Genomic DNA, 23,747 nt, shown 5'->3' on the forward strand with positions numbered 1-23,747 from the left:
CACTGTGGGATCCTGCCTGAAATGAAAGCCCAGTACACTTCTATGGGATTTCACACTCCCGTTGACGGAATTCCTTTAGTGGAATTCCGAAGTGTCAACGGGAGTCCGGAATCCCATAGAAGTGTATTGGGCTTACATTTCAGGCAGAAATTCCGCTGTGTGAATAGACCCTAAGTGTTGCATTGTGCAGTTCCCACATCAATGCACATTACTTATTTATTTATTTTTTTACATTTGACTGGTAGGAGTCTCACAAGACCTGGAGACCTTCATGAACTTTTTGTAAAGTTCAGTCACTATTAAGCTCCCAAGAATATACCGTATTTTTCGCCGTATAAGATGCACTTTTTCTTCCCCAAAACTGGGGGGGGGAAAGTCGGTGCGTCTTATACGGCGAATACACCCCTATCGCGGCGGTCCCTGCGGCCATCAATGGCCGGGACCCGCGGCTAATACAGGACAACAACGATCGCGGTGATGCCCTGTATTAACCCTTCAGACGCGGCGATCAAAGCTGACCGCCGCGTCTGAAGGGAAAGTGACACTAACCCGGCTGTTCAGTCGGGCTGTTCGGGACCGCCGCGATTTCACCGCGGCGGTCCCGAACAGCCCAACTGAATAGCCGGGTTAGTGCTTACAGGACACCAGGAGGGACCTTACCTGCCTCCTCGGTGTCTTCCCCGTTCAGGGATCCCCTGTATGGCCGGCGCTCTCCTTCCTCGTCATCACGTCGTCGCGTACGTGCGTCGGCGTGCGTAACGACGTGATTGCGGCGACGGAGAGCGAGGATACCCGGCCGGCAGCAGAGACGTTCCGGAGCGACGGGGACACGGCGACGGCGATGGAGCGACATCCAGGGCCGCGGTGACGGATCCGGAGCGGCGGGGACACGTGAGTATTACCGCCTATGCAGTGGTCTTCAATCTGTGGACCTCCAGATGTTGCAAAACTACAACTCCCAGCATGCCTGGACAGCCAACGGCTGTCCGGGCATGCTGGGAGTTGTAGTTTTGCAACATCTGGAGGTCCGCAGGTTGAAGACCACTATTGGGTTCAAAATCTTTATTTTTTTTAGATTTTGCCCCTAAAAATTGGGTGCGTCTTATACGCTGGTGGGTCCTATAGGGTGAAAAATACGGTATCCCCTTTTGGTAATGACAAGAATTAATGTACTGCCTCTAAAAGGAAAAGAAAAAAGAAAGCAATGCTAGTCTAGATATTCATCATTTTGGTTTACTACAGCCATTTACTTATATCAACCATTACACCTTTTTGTATCATTTGACAATGTCTACACTGATCTGAAACCTGATTCATACTCTCTCTGTATTGCACATTGTATTGTAGCCTACATAGATGTCTTTGTCCAATGTGCATAGACACCATGTTGGTAGCTAAAGTTGTATTCTCTAGAACACAAGCCTGAAGGAGAAGATCTGGGACATCTTTACAGAAAATCATCTCCAGTATTCACTGAGCTGCCATTGCATTGATTCAGCTTTTTCCCCATTCACGGACTGTTAGTTTGGCACCGTGAATGCCAATTTGTCCCTAGACTTTCACCTGGGTGGTCTCCAGCATTCAGTTCTCAATGGGAAGAAGGCTCAGGTTCACACCACATTAAAGGGGTACTCCGGTGGTTAATTTTTTTGACTATATGGCATCTTCTGTGTAAGTTTAGTTTTTTTGCAATATACATGTGTTATATATTTTGGCAGCATGTATTTGTTTTTCTTACCTGTTTGTTGGGCAGGAAGTTCTGTAGTTCAGAGGATTTTCTTTTACTGTCGTCCACCATGTTCTGAATCTTCTGAATCTCTTGTGGAGAAGACGTCAGAGCTTTTTTCCTCTCTGTCTGCATGACAGGAATAAGCCACGCCCCCTCATCTCCCCCCTCCCGGAGTTCTGCATGAGAAGCCATAGTACACAGCTCCTTATCTCCCCTCCCCCTGCTCTGCTCCTGAGGACGCAGGTCTGCACAGGAGAACGGAACATAGAAGATAAATGTGTTAGGGTGGGTTCACACTACATTTTCTCCCATACGGGAGCGCATACGGCAGGGGGGAGCTAAAAGCTCGCGCTCCCGTATGCCTTCGTATGGGCTCCCGTATGTCATTCATTTCAATGAGCAGGCCGGAGTGAAACGTTCGGTCCGGTCGGCTCATTTTTGCGCCGTATGCTCTTTTACAACCGGACCTCAAACCGTGGTTGACCACAGTTTTAGGTCCGGTTGTAAAAGCGCATACGGCGCAAAAATGAGCCGACCGAATGTTTCACTCCGGCCGGCTCATTGAAATGAATTACATACGGGAGCCCATACAAAAGCATACGGGAGCGCAAGGTTTTAGCTCCCCCCTGCCGTATGCGCTCCCGTATGGGAGAAAACGTAGTGTGAACCCGGCCTTATCTGAGGGGAAGGATTACAAGGTGCACAGGCCGGGGATGTACAGACTGCAGGGGAAGAAATCTCATACTGGATCTCTATATGCGAGAGGGGGGGGGGGGGGGGGGACTCCTGAATGACACATGCTGGGAGTTGTAGGTTGTAGTCCCTGTTATGTGTGTGTATGCTAGTGTTTCCAAACCAGTGGGCCTCCAGCTGTTGCAAAACTGCAACTCCCAGCATGCCCTGACAGACTTTGGGCATGCTGGGAGTTGTAGTTTTGCAACACCTGGAGGCACCCTGGTTGGGAAACACTGGTGTATGTATGCCCTATAGAGGTATGGTGAACTACAACCCCCAGGACACTACAGAGGAGGCATGCTGGTGTTATACCACAGACTGAAGACTCCTGAATGACACATGCTGGGAGTTGTAGTCCCTTTTGTGTGTGTATGCCAGTGTATCCCAACCAGGGCTGATTATATTAGTGAGTGTGCTGTGTATAAAGGGGCTGACCCGGGAAAATAGTAGGATGGGTAAAGGGCAGAACAAACAAACAAAACAAAAAAAAGGAGCCGCCCCAAACCAACAAGGCATGAGGCATGCTGGGATTTGTAGTTTTCAGCCCAGCAAGAAACAGGAAATAGAAGCAAAGATAGGAAAACAAAGTGGGGGATAAAAAGACAACAAAGAACGGAAATAGAGTAGGCTAAACAACAAGAATAAAAATGAAACAAAACAAATAGGAAAGTCACAAACGGAAGAACACGTTGACCACCGGAGTACCCCTTTAAGCTCTAGTTACGGCCCTCTTGACAGTGTATGCAATAAACCTGTGAAAGGGCGGACATTACTGCTTACTGTCATACTTGAGCAAGATCTTGGATGAATGCAGGATGGGAAGGGAAATGTATTTTTCATCATGTAGCTCCGCAGCTGCTGTGAATTTAAAAGTCCTATCATGCTTTACAAGGCAGTGTTCACACTAGGTGTTTTTTGTTGCCTTTTCTGTTTTGATGGTGAACTTCCATGTCTCTCATTCAGTTCACAAATCAAAAATTGCAACAACAAAGCATTTTGTGAACAATTCCCAAGTCTTTGGTAGGGTAAACTGAGAAGCAACAGGTAGAATATCACAGCAGTTGAATTTTTGCATAGTAAATGTACATGCAACAAATAGGTTACATTTACTAGGTAAGAGCAGGCAATATTTCCATATACAGGGAATTATTGTCATAATACAGTACTGAAATAAAAAAGCACAAACGGATGCGCTCCGTAGTGTAACACCAAAGGTGAGTTGGTAACGCTAAGTGTGAATTGCGCTTCCCACATGAAGTTGTACTCCAACCAAGTACAACAATGGAACAAGACGTATCATCAAAGGGTCTCTGCAGCTTCGTCCCACTGTAATAGAATCACGATAAAAACAAGCAATCTCCAGGTAGCAGAGCGGGATCAATGGAAGCGCTGAGACCAGATAAGAAGTTAAAAGGATTTATTTCCCATAATGCAACGCGTTTCACGGTCACCCGCTTCCTCAGGCAGTTGCCTGAGGAAGCGGGTGACCGTGAAACGCGTTGCATTATGGGAAATCCTTTTAACTTCTTATCTGGTCTCAGCGCTTCCATTGATCCCGCTCTGCTACCTGGAGATTGCTTGTTTTTATCATAATACAGTACTGTCTGCCATATGAACACTGTGTCATTGATGGCATGCTGATGGGTTGTTTTATTACTTTGTGTAGCAATTTCTTGGTATTATTATTTGAAATTGGAACCTTATCCTTAGCAGTATTCTTGTTCTGCTGATTCCTAAACCCAATACAGGCTGTTATATTGCTTCACTGTACTAATAACATAGGCTCATTTGCAACAGTCTGTGACGATTGATAAAACACAGTAGCCTGTATTTTCTTGAGTCTGTAGAGAAAACTCTTCCACAAGCAAAATAATAAAACTCAGTTGTGTTTTACAGTTTATTTTTTATAACGTAAAGTCGCAGCTATTATTTTATGATGACAACATACTAGAGCTCCCCCCGCCTCATCCCACTTAAGAGACAGTGACAGTTTATATCACAAGAAATGTACGGTATATCCCACCAATAAAGGGTCTATTTCACCGGTTGTACAGTATGACTCAAATTCTTTTGGTCATTCCTGCTGTGCATATTGTAAATCCTTTTCCATTTTTAACCCTGCTCTCCCCATTCATGAGACTGTTCTTTGCTCTTTGCTTCTCTTTATCCTTTCAAACCTCTTCTTTTCCTTTCCTGTACAGATATTATAGGGACGCTAAGGCCGGATATGAAGGCTTTAATGACTTATGTGTCATGTTATTACCACGCCTTCTCAGGTGCCCAGAAGGTGAGATATAATACGTAATAAAACTGACTATGGACAGATTTGCATCCTCAACAAAGGACCTTATGTCTTGTCTTACTGAGCAAATGAAAAGGTGATTTACACCTCTTTTATAAATGGTGCATATGTCCCCTACTTATTGTTCACCTGTCATTCAAGTGTTAAGTGTGTGTCACCCACCTGTGCAGTAATGTTTCTCCGGTTGAATAGACTTTGATGGTCAATATTTAGTTTGGGACCCTCCAAGTAGCTACTTATTCCAGTATCCCTGATTTCTCCACAACCTTGTCAATTTGACCAGTCTACACTTAAAAGCCAGCCTAATATAGTGTTATTTTATCATCTTCAATTCATGTAAAGCTTACATTTCAGTATAACGTGGCCTTGCAAGGCAGACTAGGACTACATGCTAGTTCATGTTATTTTTTTCCTCATGGTAATAAAGGACTTATCCAGGTATACTGTACATAAATAACAGTCATTTATCAGTGTGATGATTTAAGGGGACCATAATTCCTTAAATCAGTGTTTCCCAATCTTTTTTAATTTTGCCCAATTACCACTTAGGATTTCCAAAAAGACTTCACAGTACCAGCAAAATGCCCACCTCTTTACAAACTACCCACGTATATTGCTCCAAACAGTAATAGTGCCCCCTCTGTGCCCCCATAGAGTAGTAGGAGGCCCCCATACTTCTCTCATACAGTAGGAGGCACCCTCTGTGCCCCCGTATAGTTGTAGGCCTCCTGTGTGCACTATTTATTTGTAGGCACCCACGTTGCTCCATATATTTGTAGGCTCTAAACTGCTGCCAACCCATATAGTTGTAGGCCTCAGTACTGTCCCGCTTCACTGCTCCTCCGGTCCAGCAAGCTTTGGTCTGTTACCCATGTGTCCCACCCCTGCACCTAAATTAATGTGGATTGCAGTACTACCATTTCAGGCCAACCAGTGGCAAGCCAGCACTCCTATTTTTACCATGGGAAGAGGGTGGTCAGGCTTCTGAACACTTAGTCAGGACTCTTAAGGCATGTTATCAATATCTGTGGTTCAGAAACCCAGTGTAGGATTTTGTTTATGTGCTTATGGAGAACAGCTGTATCCCTATATGATTTTAACATGTACAATTTCAGATTTATTTGTATTCATGTATCTGAAACTACAAACTGGTATACAAAAGAAAAAAATATATATAATTTTTTTAAATTAAAAGTAAGTTTTTGTTCAATTGTAGTCAGACAATACACAAACAATAGACAAACTGGCCCTCAATAACATCCGCATCAGCTTATTTTGAAGGTAGTGCAGACAGTTAAGCAATTACAATGCAGAAAACAAATAATATCAAGTTATACTGTATTATAGAGGTGTTATATTGGATAGTCTTTCCATCTGGTTCCTTGTCTGAGGGTCTAGTGTCAGGACTGTTACATGAATCTGTCCAGCAGGACCAGGACAGATTTAAAGCCAAAGATTGTGTTCTGTACATACCACCAAGATAAAGTTGCAACCTAGACTGTATCATGTTGTGATGGCGCTTTCCCTTTTCATCCTGCTTTTGTCCATTTCATATGTCCTGCTCTTCAAATCAGTTCCCTTCCTGCAACCTTGTCACTTTTTTTGGTCGGTCGGGTTTGGTGGTGTGTTAGGGTGTTTTGGTGGGTGTATGGGGGATGACAAGCTGGATGTTAATACTTTTCATTAGAGGGACTCTAAATGGTCTGTAAATTTAGTTTTGATTGTCATTGTATAAATTTAGTTTTAAAGGGGCACTCCACTTAATTTTTTTTCCACTCTGCCCTGCTGCAAAAATAAAAATAGCAAACTTTAACTCTATTCCGTTGCTCCTCCGGTGTGCCGATATCGTTTCTCTGTCTTCTCGGTGGTCTTCCGCACTCCAGGTCCTGATGCATCACATTGCGGTGAGCTTATTACCAACCGCAGTGATGTCCCGCCTCAACCAGTGATACACTAAGCGACAGTGTCATGTAACGGGACCGGGCCCAAACATCTGCCTGGTGCCCAGGCCCAAGAATTCGAAAGAAGACCAGAGCCCAGAAAACAGGAGAGCAATATCTGCACACTGAGGAAGCTTTAAAAGGGGAATTATTTTCCTGTTCTCTAGTTAACATGGATTATTTTGTTGAGGATGTTGATTGAGATACATCTGCCTTAGTTCTTTCCCATATACATTGGCAATGGTTAAGCCTTATAAAATGTTTGCTCAGTTTATCATTTTCTATTACATCAAGCTGTAGTGTAAATTAGAGTGTAATTAGGTTATAGTTGTCAAGCAACTCCATTGACTTTCCGAATATAGAAGCTCACTCACTATAAATAAGGTCACACCCTAAGGCTGTTTTTATTTTTTTACATTATGGCAAATTAGCGGTACCACAACTAATTACCACATGCTTTTTTTCTGCAAATAGCCAAATCGCTGTAAAAATGATGCAGTTTACTGAGAATATGCAAATTGCCATAGTGGTACTGCTAATTAGCCACATCACGTAATATAGTTTCCTTTATTTTAAACATTTTCTGTGGAAATGTTTTTTGTTTAACAGGAGTGTACATATACAGGGTTGGCCCCTAGTATGTATGTACTATTGCCGTTTGTGCTACAGACCTCACAATTCCGGGACTGGCTAAACAAGCCCGTTATTCTCTCCCATTCCCTTTCTACCCATTGGAAGAGAAAATGGTGAGGTTTCCTAAGGTGCTGTGCCCTATATAGGTTTATAGAGTGCATAAAGAAAAGGACAGCTTGCTTATGGCAGGAAAACTCTTATCCCCCTCCCCCCATGTCTGCAGGTCACTTGACAATAATAGGATGATTTTTAATTTTCCTTTTATGCTAAGCACCTTAAAAGGTTGCTGAGAAAAAGTTTAGGATCTCTGATCCGAAAAAGATGGTGCCTTAGAGCGCTCCTTTCCAAAAGGGAGGGTGTGGAGTTAATAGCCACACAATCGGGAGGTAGATATAATCTGGAGATTTATTACAGGTAATAGTTTATACATAGGATATGTATGAACTGTTACCTGTAATAAATCTCCAGATTATATCTACCTCCCGATTGTGTGGCTATTAACTCCACACCCTCCCTTTTGGAAAGGAGCGCTCTAAGGCACAATCTTTTTGGGATCAGAGATCCTACACTTTTTCTCAGGAACCAGACGTCCGAGACCTTTCCTCGAAGTGGCAGAGTGCGAGCAGCCCTTCCGGAACCATATGACCCCTGTATACCAGGGATTCAAGTTACGTGCGGTGTTGTGCCCCGAGCGCAACACGAGAAGGTGAACACACCTACACTTACAGTTACATCTATATACAACCACCAGAATAACGGCACATTGTTGCGCTTCTCTCTGTTTTCCTTTTTTTCATATTTGAGTCAAGCACCTTAAAGGGGTATTCCGGCCATGGACATCTTATCCCCTATCCAAAGGATAGGCGACAAGATGTCTGATGGTGCGCCGCTGGGACCCCCCCACAATCTCCGTGCAGCACCTTCATTCTATGCCAGGCTGCTGCTCCAGTCTCTGAAACCTCTGTGTTTCCGTGACTAGGGATATGACTTCACGCCCCACCCCCTCGTGACATCACACCACGCCCCCTCATGACATCACACCACGCCCCTTGTGACATCACACCACGCCCCCGTGTGACATCACACCATGCCGTGGTGTGTCATCACGCCACGCCCCAATCATTTATCATTGTCTGTGTAAAATCTAGAAGTATGGTTTGGGCTAATGTGAGAGTGCACAAAATTTTGAGTCCGTTTTAAAAAGTTGATAAATCACAGCCCAGTACAAAAAGCAAACCATGCATCACTTATTTCAATTTGTTTTCATAAATGAGTCTAAATAAACTATGCACACCTGTTTTTTACCCATTGCACAAAAATGTGTGATAAATTACCACCATAAAAAAGGGTAAAACCAATGAAAAATGACACCTTTGTAATGTATATGTGTGTGTGTATGTATGTATATATATATGTATTTTTGTAAAGGCCAGAAATAACTGTGCTTCATGTAATAAGGTACTTTGTTTTTATTTGTAAGGCTGGGTTCACATTTGTTCTAGTCCGGTATAGTTTACTTCCAGCGTGCACCGGAGAGAAACTGATGTTAGAACTGATCCCATTCATTTGAATGGGACATTTCACAATCATTCAGTGTCTCAATTTTGATGCCGGATGGTTGGAAACGCTGGACGGCACCGGACTTGCCAGCTTGCTGCGTTCCCCTGTCCAGCATCCAGAAACAATGGATGCTGGATGCCATACAACTGATGACAACTGATGCACATTGTCATTAGTTATGACATCAGTTGTGTCGAGATTTAGGCCAGACGTGTGAACCCAGCCTTATGATGCATGGCCCAGGTGTCGTGTTTTTCTTAGCCAGTTTATGAGATTTTTCTCTTAATTACTTCAGTGGGCTTTTTCCTGCTTGGCAATAAATATGTCTTGCAGTTTTAGTGACATTTTTTCACCTTTTCTATGAGAAATCACATGGTCAAACCATCAAGAAACACACACCTTTGGAAAACACAAAAAAGAAGTGTGAAGGAGGCCTAACAACCAGTTTATCTCATCTGTCATCTCTGCTGAATTAGTAAAAGGGAAGGGAAGGTGCCAGAAAACCTGCTAGTACTCTAGATCAACTGTTCCTGTCACACATATATATATATATATATATATATATATATATATATATATATATATATATATATGGAATATGTTTTTTTTTTTTTTTTTTTTTTTTTTTTTTGATCACCCTTATTAGTCTATTCAGATACAATAAATTTTCATACATGTATTTTCTCATGCTGCTTACAGGCTCTTGATCAACTGTCTCTTCTAAGTGTTAAAGGTATAGGTTAAGTCCTTCCAGACTTGTGTATACTAATTCTACTAATTCTGGTCTTTCTTCACATTTTAATATCTAAAACTAATCCTACCTAATATGTGTGGTTTGCGGTCTGTTTTGTGAAAGTACTTATACAGGGAATATTGATAACATAAGATGATTAGAACGTACTATAAAAGACCTCAAGCATGATTGCCGATTTCTCATTCATATGCAAAACCAGTTTAGGTCAGTTACATTGGGTTGTGCCTTTTAACCAGTTGAGCATTATATGAGTTCAGTGTTGCACACAGATCTTAGTCTTGCACTTCATGATGCTATAGGTGAAACAAAGCGATAAATAAAAGATTACTGAAATCTATGGGTTGTCTTTGGCACATCATACTATTATCGATTGTTTAAGAACAACTTTTAGTATTTGCCTTGGCCATGGTTGATTTTATCAAGGACTAACATTAGTGAGAGCTCTCTGGGATTGCCTCAGTCTGCTTTCACTAAAAATCGATTCCTTCATTGTTTTCTGAGTGGTGTCCTGAGCTCCCTGTATTATTACGTACTCCTATGTTGGACCATGTGATAGAAGGAGTAATTATTCATACAGATCACAGGGCAGATAATGAATACACTCTATGTGGGCTTTTAGGTTGCCATGATGTGGAGGAGGCAGTTCTGGAGAACCCCTAGGGTCTCAGCATCATGTGAATATGGCCGGCACACATTGAGTAACTGTAGGCCATAAGATTTCAAAATAATGTCCCACTATTATTTTTTTGTATTTCCTTGTACTATGCATGATTTTAATTGAGCTTTAATGGCTTTGTATATATTTAATCAGTAGAGAACCACAGGCTATATGTGTGCCATTAAGTGTAGAATAGGGAGAGAATCTCTGAATGGTTTGTATGTTTTCCTGCTATTCATTTTAGAGGAGATAACCTTACTTACATATTTTAACTATAATTTATTTTGTTGGCTGCTATATGATTAAAGTTCGATGTTATTGTTTTGCAGTTATAAATATTGTACTTTTATTGTGCAGGCGGAGACTGCAGCCAATCGTATTTGTAAAGTGCTAGCTGTCAATCAAGAAAATGAACAGCTAATGGAAGACTATGAAAGACTAGCAAGTGATGTAAGTGATGGGACAAAAGAGGGAAGATGGTCAAATCTCTGGGTGAATGGTGAAACTGCATAAATAGAACTTTACGTATTCCTTTAGGAAAAATATTTTGCTTGTTTTGCAAAAATCAATACTTTTTACTCCACCTGACTTATTTCAGTAGTAAAAAGGGACATAAGCCTCTACTATGCCTTTCCGGCCATAGGTTATCTCTTGTAGGAACAAAAAGGATGAGACCTATCAAAAAACAAAATGCTCTGTCTTTTTTTCCTGAACCTACCGTATATACTCGAGTATAAGCCGAGTTTTTCAGCCCGATTTTTCATGCTAAAAACGCCCCGCTCAGCTTATACTCGAGTGAACTCTCTGCCTGTCAATCCCTTCTCAGTGGTCTTCAACCTGCGGACCTCCAGATGTAGCAAAACTACAACTCCCAGCATGACCGGACAACCATCGGCTGTCCCGGCATGCTGGGGGTTGTAGTTTTGAAACCTCTAGAGGTCCGCAGTTTGAAGACCACTGCGGCCTTCATCATCATCCAGCTACCCCCCCTTTTGTTTTGTACTCCCCTCGGCGGGAAGGGTGAGCTGGTCCGGGCCATCTATGCTGCAGGGACCGTCCGGTGGGGAGGGTTAGTCGTTGCGGGCTGTCCATTTTCACCAAGGGGGCCTCTTCTCCGCGATTCGGGCTTGCCCCGTACTAGTGACGTTGCCTTGACGCCGACTCACAGGGATGGTGCGCATGAATGTCCCTGTGCGTCGTTGTCAAGGCAACGTCACTAGTCAGGGGCAGGCCTGAATCGCGGAGAAGAGGCTCACCCGGTGAAAATGGACATCCCGCAACGAGTAACCCTCCCCACCGGACGGTCCCTGCAGCATAGATGGCCCGGACCAGCTCACCCTTCCTTCCTGCCGAGGGGATGTGAGTACAAAACAAAAGGGGGGTTTGGATGATGACGAAGGCCGCAGTGGTCTTCAACCTGCGGGCCTCCAGAGGTTTCAAAACTACAACTCCCAGCATGTCCGGACAGCCGATGGCTGTCCAGGCATGCTGGAAGTTGTAGTTTTGCAACATCTGGAGGTCCGCAGGTTGAAGACCACTGATGAAGAGATTGGCAAGCGGTGATGATGAAGGTGGGGAGGGGGGGGGGTGATGACGGGGGTCTGGATGATTACATGGGGGGGGATGATGTATTTCCCACCCTAGGCTTATAGTCGAGTCAATAACACTTCCTGAGTTTTTGAGGTGAAATTAGGGGCCTCGGCTTATATTCGGGTCGGCGTATACTCGAGTATATATACGGTATATGCCTATGTTGTATTCCACCAAATCAAGTGGGGTTTACTGATTTACTGAGCACCTACACAGACCACTTTGAGTGTATTTCACATCCATTGACAGAACTGTGTATACGAATAAAACTTCCTTCCAACATATTTTCTTCAACAACCAGGGCCCACATTTTAATAAAAGATGTTAGTAGCACTTGTTGAAACCTGATATATTTGAATCAACCCAGCATATTCTGGAGGCACTTTTAACATTATCAGGCACATGAAGGTCTGCTTCTTTAAATTATAAATGTCATAATGTATAGTTTACAGAAAGTGGGAAGTTTAAATGCAAAAATGTAATTGAGAAACACATTGCAAAATGTTGACTAGTGCAGCGCCCAATAAAGCTAAGAAATATTAATGTAGAAGATTGGCTATTTGCTTAATTTGGATGTAGAATCTTGATAATTTTCTGTGATAATGGAACAAGCAGATGTATGTCTTGTGATCTTTACATATACACACATGTGGTGCATGATCATCTTTCTGTTCTGGTAGCTGTTAGAATGGATACGAAGGACCATTCCTTGGCTGGAGAACCGTGCACCTGAAAATACCATGCAAGCCATGCAACAAAAACTTGAAGACTTTAGAGATTACAGACGTCTTCACAAGCCCCCCAAGGTCCAAGAAAAGTGCCAGTTGGAGATCAACTTTAACACACTTCAAACTAAGCTTAGGCTCAGCAATAGGCCAGCATTTATGCCTTCCGAGGGGAAGATGGTCTCCGTAAGTACTGATTCTGTGAAAATCTAATAAAAGTGGTGTAGATGGATTTAATGTTGTACATGCTGCAAAATTTGTTTATGGATACATGAAACTTTTTTATTCTTGATGAGTTCCTGAATTCATTTTGTAATTACGTTGTGTGGAAAACTGATGAATTGCTCAATCCTAATTTGCAAATAAGTAATTATAATGAGCACAATTTTTTTTATTAGATATACTTTATCTGGACAGATAGTTTATTATGTCTTGGTTTTCTATGAATGCTATAATTAAAGAGTACCGGTCACTAAATAAACTTTTCTAAACTAACTCAGGCTATGATGACACCAGTAGATGGATTACATGGGATCAGGGCATTTTCAGTAGGTGATGGTTACATTTCTCTCACCGGTCACAAAGCATGTTTAGGAAACTCTCATATAGAAGTATATAGAGTCAGCTCCAGCCTATTGTTTGCTTTTCCTCTCTCTTCGAAATACTGCAATTTTCCGCCTTCGGCTGGCTCTGGTACACAGGTGGTTATATGTTGGTGCTTTAGTAATGTGACATGGTTATAGTTACCACATTATTTGCACTAGTCTTTAAAAACATGAGTTACAGCACCCTGTTGCTCTACCAAGATCTAAATACTGGTGCCAATATGGACCAGAGCTGCAGAAAAAAAGATTGTTCTCATACACCTTAACCCCTTAAGGACTCAGACAATTTTGGCCTTAAGGACGTTTTCGTTTTTTCCTCCTCGCCTTCAAAAAATCAACTCCTATATTTTCATCCACAGACTAGTGTGAGGGCTTGTTTTTTGCAAGACCAGTTGTCCGTTGTAATGCCATCATTAACTTTACCATAAAATGTATGGGACAACCAAATAAATACTATTTGTGTGGGGAAATTAAAAAGAAAACTGCAGTTTAGCAAGGTTTCGTTTTTACATTCCGTACAATTTACGGTAAAAATTACGTGTTCTTTTTCTTTGGGTCAATACGATTAAAATGATACCCATGATAATAAACTTTTCTATTACTGTTTAAAAAACATCGCAAACTTTTTAACCAAATTAGTACATTTAAAATACTTCTATTTTGAAGACCTATAACTTTTTCATTTTTCAGCATAAGTGGCGGTATGAGGGCTCGATTTTTGCATCGTGATCTATACTTTTTATTGATACCATATTTGCATATATAAAACTTTTAATATATTTTTTATAAACCTTTTTTGGAATAAAATGTTATTTAAAAAGCAGCAATTTTGGACTTTTTTTTTTTTTTTTTAAAGTTCATGCCATTCACCGTACGGTATCATTAGCATTATATTTTAATAGTTCAGATATTTACACACGCGGCGATACCAAATATGTTTATAAAAAATGTTTTACACTTTTTGGGGGTGAAATGGGGAAAATGAGACAATTAAAATTTTTATTTGGGGAGGGGATTTTTCTATTTTTTTATTACTTTTTTTTACTTTTATTTTTACACTTTAATAGTCCTCATAGGGGACTATTTATAGCAATCATTCGATTGCTAATACTGTTCAGTGCTATGCATAGGGCATAGCACTGATCAGTGTTATCGGTCATCTTCTGCTCTGGTCTGCTCGATCTCAGACCAGAGCAGAAGACCCGTGGAAGGCGGTGGAGGCAGGTGAGGGGACCTCCATCTACTATTCTGGATGGTCGGATCTCTGTATTGATCACGGCATCTGAGGGGTTAATGGTGGACAGCTGCACGATCACGGATGTCAGCCGTTACCGGCGGGTCCCTGGCTGTTACCAGCAGGCGCGACCTGCCACGTATGACCCGAGCATCGCCCCGATGCTCGTGGCCATGTATAGGATGTAAATGTATGTCCTGGTGCGTTAAGTACCACCACCCCAAGTCGTACATTTACGTCCTGCATTGTTAAGGGGTTAATATAGATCCATGTATACCCAGCAATGTATTGCAGTTTATATTCAGTGAAATTCACACACATGATTAATACTTCCTTTTCCAAAGTAATTTGAAAAACAGAAAATCACTGTATGACTTTGGTTTGAGTTCAGTTTTAGAAGTACTGGAAATATATATATATATATATATATATAAAAAAAAAAAAAAAAAAAAAAAAAAAAATAGCAGATTGTCATTTACATACCACAGTCCAATAATAATGACCATCTGCAAAGAAAAAAAAAATCCAACCTTTCCAGTAATGTTTTGAATCCATTCAACGATTGCAATATTTATTTGTTTATTAGGATTTCCTGGTATTTCTTTCTGAAATACATTGAAAGCATTACTATGTCCAGGGTGCTTACAGTATTTTTCTCCTACTTTGCTTCCTTGCAGCCGTTTTAATTTCCATTACTTTGTTCTGTAACTACAAGATTAATAGTGTTTCTCATTTTCTTCCCAGGATATAAACAATGCATGGGGTGGTTTGGAACAAGCGGAGAAGGGCTATGAGGAATGGTTGCTGAATGAGATCCGGAGGTTGGAAAGACTAGACCACTTGGCTGAAAAGTTTCGCCAAAAGGCTTCTATTCATGAAGCCTGGACTGATGGTAATGTGATCACACTCCTACACCTATGCCAGAGCTGACTTGTCACTTGTTCTCATGAGGAGAATAAATCAACATTGCTACAGAGAGATATAGAACTATGGATGACACAGATTTTCACATATGCATTTACCATACGTTCTGGGAAAGCTCCTGGTTTTTATTAGTTCGTAAATGTATCCTTTATGGCATATTATCTGACAATGGCCAAAAGAGTGTCTTTTTGGTCTCTAATTGAGTGGTATATGTATGGCACAGCATAGACTGTTCTTTTCCACAGAGCAGTATATAGTTAAAAAACAAAAGTGTACCATGTCATTTATTTTTTATAAATTTTTTTCACTTTAACATGAGACCGATATTCATTATGTATGCATCTGGCAGTATGTCAGGAAGTGCACTCAATATATTTATTGGAAGGACACTATGCAACACAGTTTGAAAATAGCCTAACTGAATGTGATCATATTTTTAACTAATATATGTTCTTGTAAAAAATAAATAAAAAAAACAACAAAATCATCTCTGTCATCACTTTTATGCTGCCTGAACCAAGATTCATCGGGGCAGTCCATGGTGGCCTTACTGGGCTTGATTGCTAGATCCTTCCCTATACCCAGAGAAAGATCTATTAATCAAGGCTGGCGGAGCGGGGAGAAGCTGCTGGGCACTGCCTCAATGACTCATGGTTTGGGCAGCATGAAAGAGATGACAGGTTCCCAATAGGTGTTTATGTAGAAGGATTTTGAAAATCAAAAATAGAGGTAGGGTAGGTAGGGGTCACCTAGGTAATAGGGGCCACAATTTAATAGGTGTTCATTTAACCAGTAATAAAATGTTTAGTAATGCAGCTACAAAAACACCTTACTTCAGGAAGGCTAGATTTTCACTTGGCAGTTTTTTTGAATTAGGAGAAGACCTTAATGGCATAGTGTAGAAGATCTCTTATTTAAGAATAAAACCTTATGGTTTTTACTACAGAAACAAATTTAAAAGGAGAAGAAATACATTGTGTAAATGACAGATAAAGCTGCAAAGTTTGAAACTGGGAGATACAGAGATACAAAAAGTAAAAGAAACCTCAAATGATTCTTTACCTATATAAATAATAAGAAACTAACTAAAAGTGTTGGCCCCCTGAGAAATCATATTAGTTTAACGGTGGGGAGTGCGAGGGAAAGGTCAATTTATTAAATACCTTATTCTCTACTGCATTTACAGAGGAAAAACAAATGACAGATAACATTATTAGGAAAATGTATGTATGTATGTATATTCTGCATTACATGTCTTCTGCTTAAAGAAGTGCAGCGCCAACTTAAAAACATTAACATACATAAATTCCTTGGTTGAACTTGGTCGTATTTTTTTTTGACCATACGAAGGCTGCATTCACATCACGATTGCAGCCTATGGCTGGTGGATGGGAAAACCGGGTGCTGAAACCCATTCACTCGTATACTACGGTTTTAGGTCCGGTCACAAAACCGCATAAGGGGTAAAAATGAGCCGACCGGAGTCACTGTTTGACTCCGATGAACTCATTCAAATGAATAAGAAGGGGGCCGGGGCCAGCTGGGTACGGGAGTGCCCAGTTTTGATGTCCGGTAGCCATAGGCTGCAATCATGATGTGAATGCTGCCTAACTATGTAACTAAAGCAGCAGGTCCAGATGGCATCCATGTTTGACTTCTGCAGGAATGATGTTCTAGTTAGACCCTTATTCATAATATTTCAAGATTCTTTAACGACAGGGCTTGTTCCACAGGTCTAACGCATATGTGGTGCCAATATTTAAAAAGTGAACTCAGTAACTTACAAGGCTTGCAAGTTAAAAGGGGTATTCTGGTCCATTATAAAAAGTTACATCGCTTTGTAACAGGGGTTGAGAAATCCTAGATGGCACCCAGGTGTTTGCTATACCTGTCCATCCATTAAAAAAAACACTGTTTTACTTGCCTCCACATACATACCTGCGCTGATCCCTTTCTGAATCTGCCTGTGGTTTGCGTTGCAGTGTTACAGGAGCAGCGGACATCAGGTGACCTGTCATTTTAGTAGGTTTGACCTTCTCCTGGGCCTGCTGTCAACCCATCCCTCTGAATAATTAGGTATATTACGGAGGCATGCTTGGTAGGGATTGGCTGAGCACATGTGACTCCCCATCTCTTGTCCCTGCCAGGAATTCATAAGATATGTAGTTTTGGATGGCACGCACTGCCAACCCCTCCCAGGAAGTGGGGCTGTTTTTAACATGGCATTTTACTTTTTATCTATAATTGTCAATACTGTGTTAATACTCTATATGTCTAAATTTACCAAGTAACAATAGCAGAAGGAGGAAAGGAAATCTTATCCCCATACGGTAACTGAACAAATCCTGTATACTGAGACGGATATTAACAATAATGTCAGAATACAAGAGGAATATTTTCACCATACATATTACAATCATACTGTTACAGACCAAATCCTGTATACTGAGATCAATATTACCAATATACAAGGAGGAAATATTATCACTATACATATTACCATCATACTGTTACTGACCAAATCTATAGTACCAGGACCAATATTACCAATAATACCAGTATACAAGGAGGAAATATGATCAGTATACATATAACTATCATACTGTTACTGGCCAAATCCTGTAAACTGAGACCAATATTACCAATAATACCATTATACAAGGATGAATATTATCACCACACTTATTACCATCCTACTGTTACTGACCAAATTCTATATACTGAGACCAATATTACCAATAATACCAGTATACAAGGAGAGAATATACCCCCCCCCCCCATACAGTAGATATGGGTTGGTAGATATCAGCTGTACACACAGGCTCTGCAGACCATAAAAGTGATTTCATACAGTGACATCAGGTGACGTCTTCTTTAACTGGAGTCATTCACTTTCCTTTTTCTTCTCCATCCAGCCCAGACCATCATGACTTTTTCTTCCAACCACGATTCGTCTCCACAGAACATGCCAGACAAACATTTTAGACTCCGCACTTTTCCAGCACCTATAGCGCTCTATACAGTAATAATAACCCTCTTAGTTTCCTACACAGTAGAATGGGTAGATATGTGGGTTGGGGCTGAGTAGGTGGGTTCCCCCCTCCCCTCACTCCAGTAGGTTGATAGGTCCTTTCAAATGGAGGTCCCCGTGTAGATAACTTTGCCCTGTATATAGTTACACCCTGTAGGCAGTAGCAGTCCCCTATAAGTAGGGTTACTCCCTGTATTAACAGCCCCCTTTAGGTAGTAACAGCAGCAGTCCCCTTTAGGTAGTAGTAATAGCTACATCTTCTTTAGGTAGTTGTAGTAGCAGATCCCTTTAGACAGTATTATAAGAAGCCCCCTTTAGGCAGAATCCTTTAATCGGTATTAGTAGCAGCCCCCTATAGTCAGTAATAGCAGCAGCCCCCCTCATATAGCAGTAACAGCTCCCATTTAGGTAGTAATAACAGCAGTCCCCGTTATGTAATAACAGCCGCAGTCCCTGTTTAAGTAGTAAAAACAGAAGCCCCTTTAAAGTAGTAACAGCAGCAGTCCCCTTTATGTAGTAGTAATAGCAGCAACCCCCTTTACGTAGTTTCAGCAGCAATCCCCTTTATGTAGTAGTAATAGCAGCAACCCCCTTTACGTAGTAACAGCAGCAGTCCCCTTTAGGTAGTAGTAATAGCAGCAACCCCCTTTACGTAGTAACAGCAGCAGTCCCCTTTAGGTAGTAGTATTAGCAGCAGCCCCCTCCCTTCTCCTTCCCCTCCCCTTAGGTAGGTAGACAGACAGTCTTTCCCATAGCCGCCCCTCCCCTCACCTCTCCTTTCTAGATGTAAAAATAAAACAACAAAATAAACTCACCTTCCCACTGTGCCTATGCAGAGCCATTCCATCTGCGTCCAGGCCGCACAGAACATCTATGTCATGGCGCTGGCGGTGCAATGATTTGACGTCATTTGACGCCGGTGACATGACAAGTTATGTGCGGCGTCCAGGTGTGAAGGTACTGGGATGAGTAGCTTAGCTAGGAGCTTATAGCCGCTGCACACAAGGTCCTTACACTAAAGTCAGGACTTTGTGTGCTATTGTGAGCAAGGTGGCACACGTGTCTCTCGGGGTTTGCTGTACCAGCAGAATTAGGTGTCAAAAAACACAGGGGTGACAGGGTAAGAAAGATAAATAGTATACACATTTTTTCTTTTTTTTTGTCATTGTGTCAAATAACCCCTTTTATATCTATTGTGGTGAAATTATTTGAGTTTTCCTGAGAAATGCTATACTGAAATGTCTTTATAATACAGCATCAACATGGGTTTATAAGTAATCCGTTCTGTCAGACTAATGTAATCAGCTTCTCTGGGAAGGTCCGTTCTAGATCGAATCAGGGTAAGGCTGTGGATGTTGTGTATTTAGACTTTTTCAAGGCATCTGACATTGTACCACGTAAAAGGTTGGTACACAAAACAAAGATGCTGAAACTAAGGAAGAAAATATTTCAATTGCTTAGCATCTTTCCTTGGTTTAACTTGATGACGTATGTCTTTTTTCAACCCTACTAACTATGTAACTAGTGATAGGAAAAGATCGTTATCAAGGTTTCACTATAATCACAGCTGAAAATTCTTTATTGTAAGAGCAGTGAGACTATGGAACTCTGTCACATGATGTTGTGATGGTTGATTCATTGAAATAGTTCACAAGGGACCTATTACATATTACATGTTATGAATACTAGATTTCTGGAGGTGGGACATTGATCCAGGGCTTTATTCTGACTTGGATATTTGGAGTCGGTAAGGAATTTTTCCCCTTGTCTAGGAGATCTGCCTCAAATGGGTTTGTGCCTTCCTGTGCATCAGCACAGTGGGGTTATAGGTTAAACTTGATAGACTCTTCTCCATCGTCAGTCATTGGAACAGTATAAGGCTAGGTTCACACTGACACTGAGCTCATTTAAAGGATAGGAGTTGAGCAGAAAAAAATACTGTCCATTTTTTCCCCCTCTGCTCTACTATTATAATAGCGGACACCCGACGAACCCCATTTAAGTCCCCCTGCAGGACCTAGCAGTGTCCATTTGGCTTCATTATTTGGCTTCATTGTTTGGCACCGAATGGACCATAAATGGGACCGATCCCAGGAGTATTGTGAACAATCCCTAATCTGCTTTTTCAACTATTGTTCTATGGAATCCTAGGGCTTTTTAGACCCTGAATAGGTTTGTAATACTTGCCCGCAATAGCTGTCAGTTTTACATTAGTGATTAGTTTGTGGAAATGGGGGGAAAAAACGCCTGTTCCACCATGACACTTACATGGCCGTTACATGTTTTAGTGATAGCACTTGTTCTTTGCTTTCTTAACAGGAAAGGAAAACATGCTGCAGAAGAGAGATTATGAAACGGCAAGTCTGTCAGAAATCAAGGCTTTGCTGAAGAAGCATGAGGCCTTTGAAAGTGATTTGGCAGCGCACCAGGACCGAGTAGAGCAGATAGCAGCCATTGCCCAAGAACTTAAGTAAGTCTGCATCCTCTTGCACGTACTGTATTATTTCACTGCTCTTCTTTGTAGATGTTATGAAGTATATATTAGGTAAATGTATTAATTATCCAGTTAGTAAAGGTATAGTAAATGTGAGGTTTAGTTGGCAGTTGGTAACACACAGAAACATATTGTGGTGCCTATGTGTTTATAGGTTTATTTTCTAAAAGTGCAATTGTCACAAATAGACATGTACTGCAACCACACTTAACATGTATAATTCAGCTATACCTTTGGCTGTTTATTCTGAGGCATAATCTTCATAATAAAGACTGTATTCAGCAGTCATGAACCTTCACAGAGGTCAGAGGTTCCACCATGCGTCTCTCTCCATATGTCACTCCATTGCCGCTGTATGTTTGGCACACAGGTCTGCCACGATTGTGCTGTCGTTCAGTATTATGGTGTTTATTCCCTGCCTCTAGCCGCCAGCTATTGTATTCCTTCTGGAGCCACAGAGGTCGGAAGTGAGAGAAGTCCCAACACTAGAGGCACAAAGCGAGCTCCGTAACACAGAGCGATGGCGCATGTTCGGCTGACCTGTCTGTCAATCACACAGAGGCCCTGGGGTATTCCAAACTCTCCAACTGTTCTTTCCTTATGGCAATAAAGCCACGGAATAAACAACCAAAGGCATGGCTTCTCTTTACATGAAAACTAATTTTAATCAGTGTGGACAGTTAGTATGCCGATTTCATGTGACTGTTGTGCTTTAAATCTCTTTTCTCAGAAATGGTTGCTTAGGTATGTTAATACTAATCTTGTTCTATAAAATGATAACACCTGTTCCAAACATTTCATTTCACCATTATGCCAATGCAGAATTATTGCTAATAACTGAGGTGCTGTGTATGCACTGAATATATAGGGTAAGTTATGTTCCTTGCTTGGCTTTGCAGTATGACTATTTTTAAGGTAGGGCAAAGGGAGCCTTTGAGCCTACTGAGCTGCCAGAACTTCCATTGTTTTGTGGAGCAAGCAGATAGAGCGGGGACACAGTGCTGGAAAGTGCTCCTCCACAATGTGAGCACTCTTCCTCCCCCTGCAGAGGACCTGCCGTGTGAAGCCCCTGGAGCTTTTTTTACATGCATATTTTGTGCAGCTGATTTTGCAACCTATTACCTTTTAATGAGTAGCTAATCCAGCTGCAGCAGATCCTGTACATGTTAACATACCCTAAAAGTAAGTGTGTGTGTGTATGTGTGTATAAATATATATATATATAGTGTGTGTGTGTGTAAACAATGCTTGTATTCAATCATAATTAAAGACTGCCATGCAGCACTCATTAAAGTGTTGTATTGAATTAGAAACATGTGAATGGAAAAGTCAATAAACAATCCAAGTAATCCGCTCAGCTTGTCAGTTCTCTTGCACTGGGACTCATGGTGTATTTGACATATTATTGATTGTACTAAGCTTTGCTTCCTTTGCTTTCATGTAGTGAGCTGGATTACTATGACTCTCCAAGTGTGAATGCTAGGTGCCAAAAAATATGTGACCAGTGGGATAACCTTGGAGCACTCACCCAGAAACGTAGAGAGGCTTTGGAGGTAGGAATTCTGTACATTTTCGATCAGTTTTATTTAAAGAATAAAATATTCTGTTGTATGTCACTGTTATATATTTACTAAACTTAAAGTGTACCCATCAGATCCAACAAAAACATTTTTTTTAAATATATCACTCAGCACCTAATCCTGACCATGTACATCTAATTTTTATGTGTCTAGAACCTTTATTTATTTTTTATTACACTTTTAATTTAGCTCACTAGTCTGAATTCCTCTCAAAGGGAGGAGGCGTGGCCTCACTGTGCAGGTCTCCGCCCCCTCCCTCAGTATGCTGTCTGCTCATATCTCCCCTAGCATTAGCAAAACTACAATTCTCAGCTTGTCCTCACTGACAGTAGTGGGGCACAAGCTGACAGTGGGAGGATTTTTCCTCCAGCTGTGAGCCCTGCTTTCTCAGCTGTCAATCAAGGAAGTGTGTCCATGACATAGGTGATGACGCATGGACACAGCAGGACTAGTATGTGTCCAAGCAGGCAGGGGGCAGTTGTTTGACTGGCTTTTTCAGTATGAAATACTGAACATTTTCTAATGAAAACAATTGCAAAACCTATTGGCATGCTCTACAACATATCAAAAGTTTTTGTATCTGACAGTGCCCATTTAAAAACTACTGGTGGCAACCCTGTACGTAGCAAATCAGTCTAAGGAGCTGTGTTCCCCAACCTATGGTTCACCAGCTGTTGTAAAACTACAGTTTCCATCAAGCAATGACAGACAAAATCTGTCTGAGTCTGGGTTTTCCACTATTTATTTATTTTTACTTTTTTTTTTCAAAAACGCCATGAATGCCGCCCTGCATTTTTGGTGAAAAGAAATGCCACGAATAGAGGTTAGCTGCAAGTCAATAGAGGTTTTTGAAATGGCATACCCACTTTGCGTTATTTTCAATCTGGTTTTTATGGGCTTAGTGTGTGATTTCTAAAATTGTACCATGTTGAGACTATGGTGTCTTTTTTCTTTGACATCTTGATGTTTCTCTACCATAGAAGTCTATGGAGATCCAAAATGCCATTAGGCTAGAATTCCACTGAGGTTTTTCATGCAAAAAACACACATAAAAACGCCCATTTTGCCACACAGTGTTTTTTCCATGCGTTTTTTGTTGTTTTTTAAATTTATTTATGGGGAAAAAAAAAGCGCATAGGGTTTTCTTAGGATTTTTATTCTCAGCCAGATACCAACCAAGCAGCAACAGCCTGACGTTACCAGGGTAAGCTAGGTCCATTGTCACTGGTCCTCCCCAGCCTAAATAACGCCAG

The 23,747-nt window shown here is 41.3% G+C and overlaps 1 protein-coding gene across 9 annotated transcripts in view; it reads left to right on the top strand.

Moving 5' to 3' along the window:
- ACTN1 (actinin alpha 1) overlaps positions 1 to 23,747 on the top strand; it is a 152,343-nt gene that overhangs the window by 106,038 nt on the left and 22,558 nt on the right. For 6 of the 9 annotated variants that reach the window (XM_056547041.1, XM_056547037.1, XM_056547039.1 and 3 more), the window contains 5 exons: positions 10,669 to 10,761; positions 12,582 to 12,812; positions 15,210 to 15,357; positions 20,740 to 20,890; positions 22,359 to 22,467. In XM_056547041.1, coding sequence (XP_056403016.1) covers positions 10,669 to 10,761; positions 12,582 to 12,812; positions 15,210 to 15,357; positions 20,740 to 20,890; positions 22,359 to 22,467 — 732 coding nt within the window. Of the gene's footprint in view, positions 1 to 4,665; positions 4,752 to 10,668; positions 10,762 to 12,581; positions 12,813 to 15,209; positions 15,358 to 20,739; positions 20,891 to 22,358; positions 22,468 to 23,747 lie in introns of all 9 variants that reach the window. The other 3 variants (XM_056547043.1, XM_056547038.1, XM_056547040.1) reach the window with 1 other exon arrangement.

The sequence above is a fragment of the Hyla sarda genome, chromosome 11, assembly GCF_029499605.1.
Source record: "Hyla sarda isolate aHylSar1 chromosome 11, aHylSar1.hap1, whole genome shotgun sequence".
NCBI classification, from domain to species: domain Eukaryota; kingdom Metazoa; phylum Chordata; class Amphibia; order Anura; family Hylidae; genus Hyla; species Hyla sarda.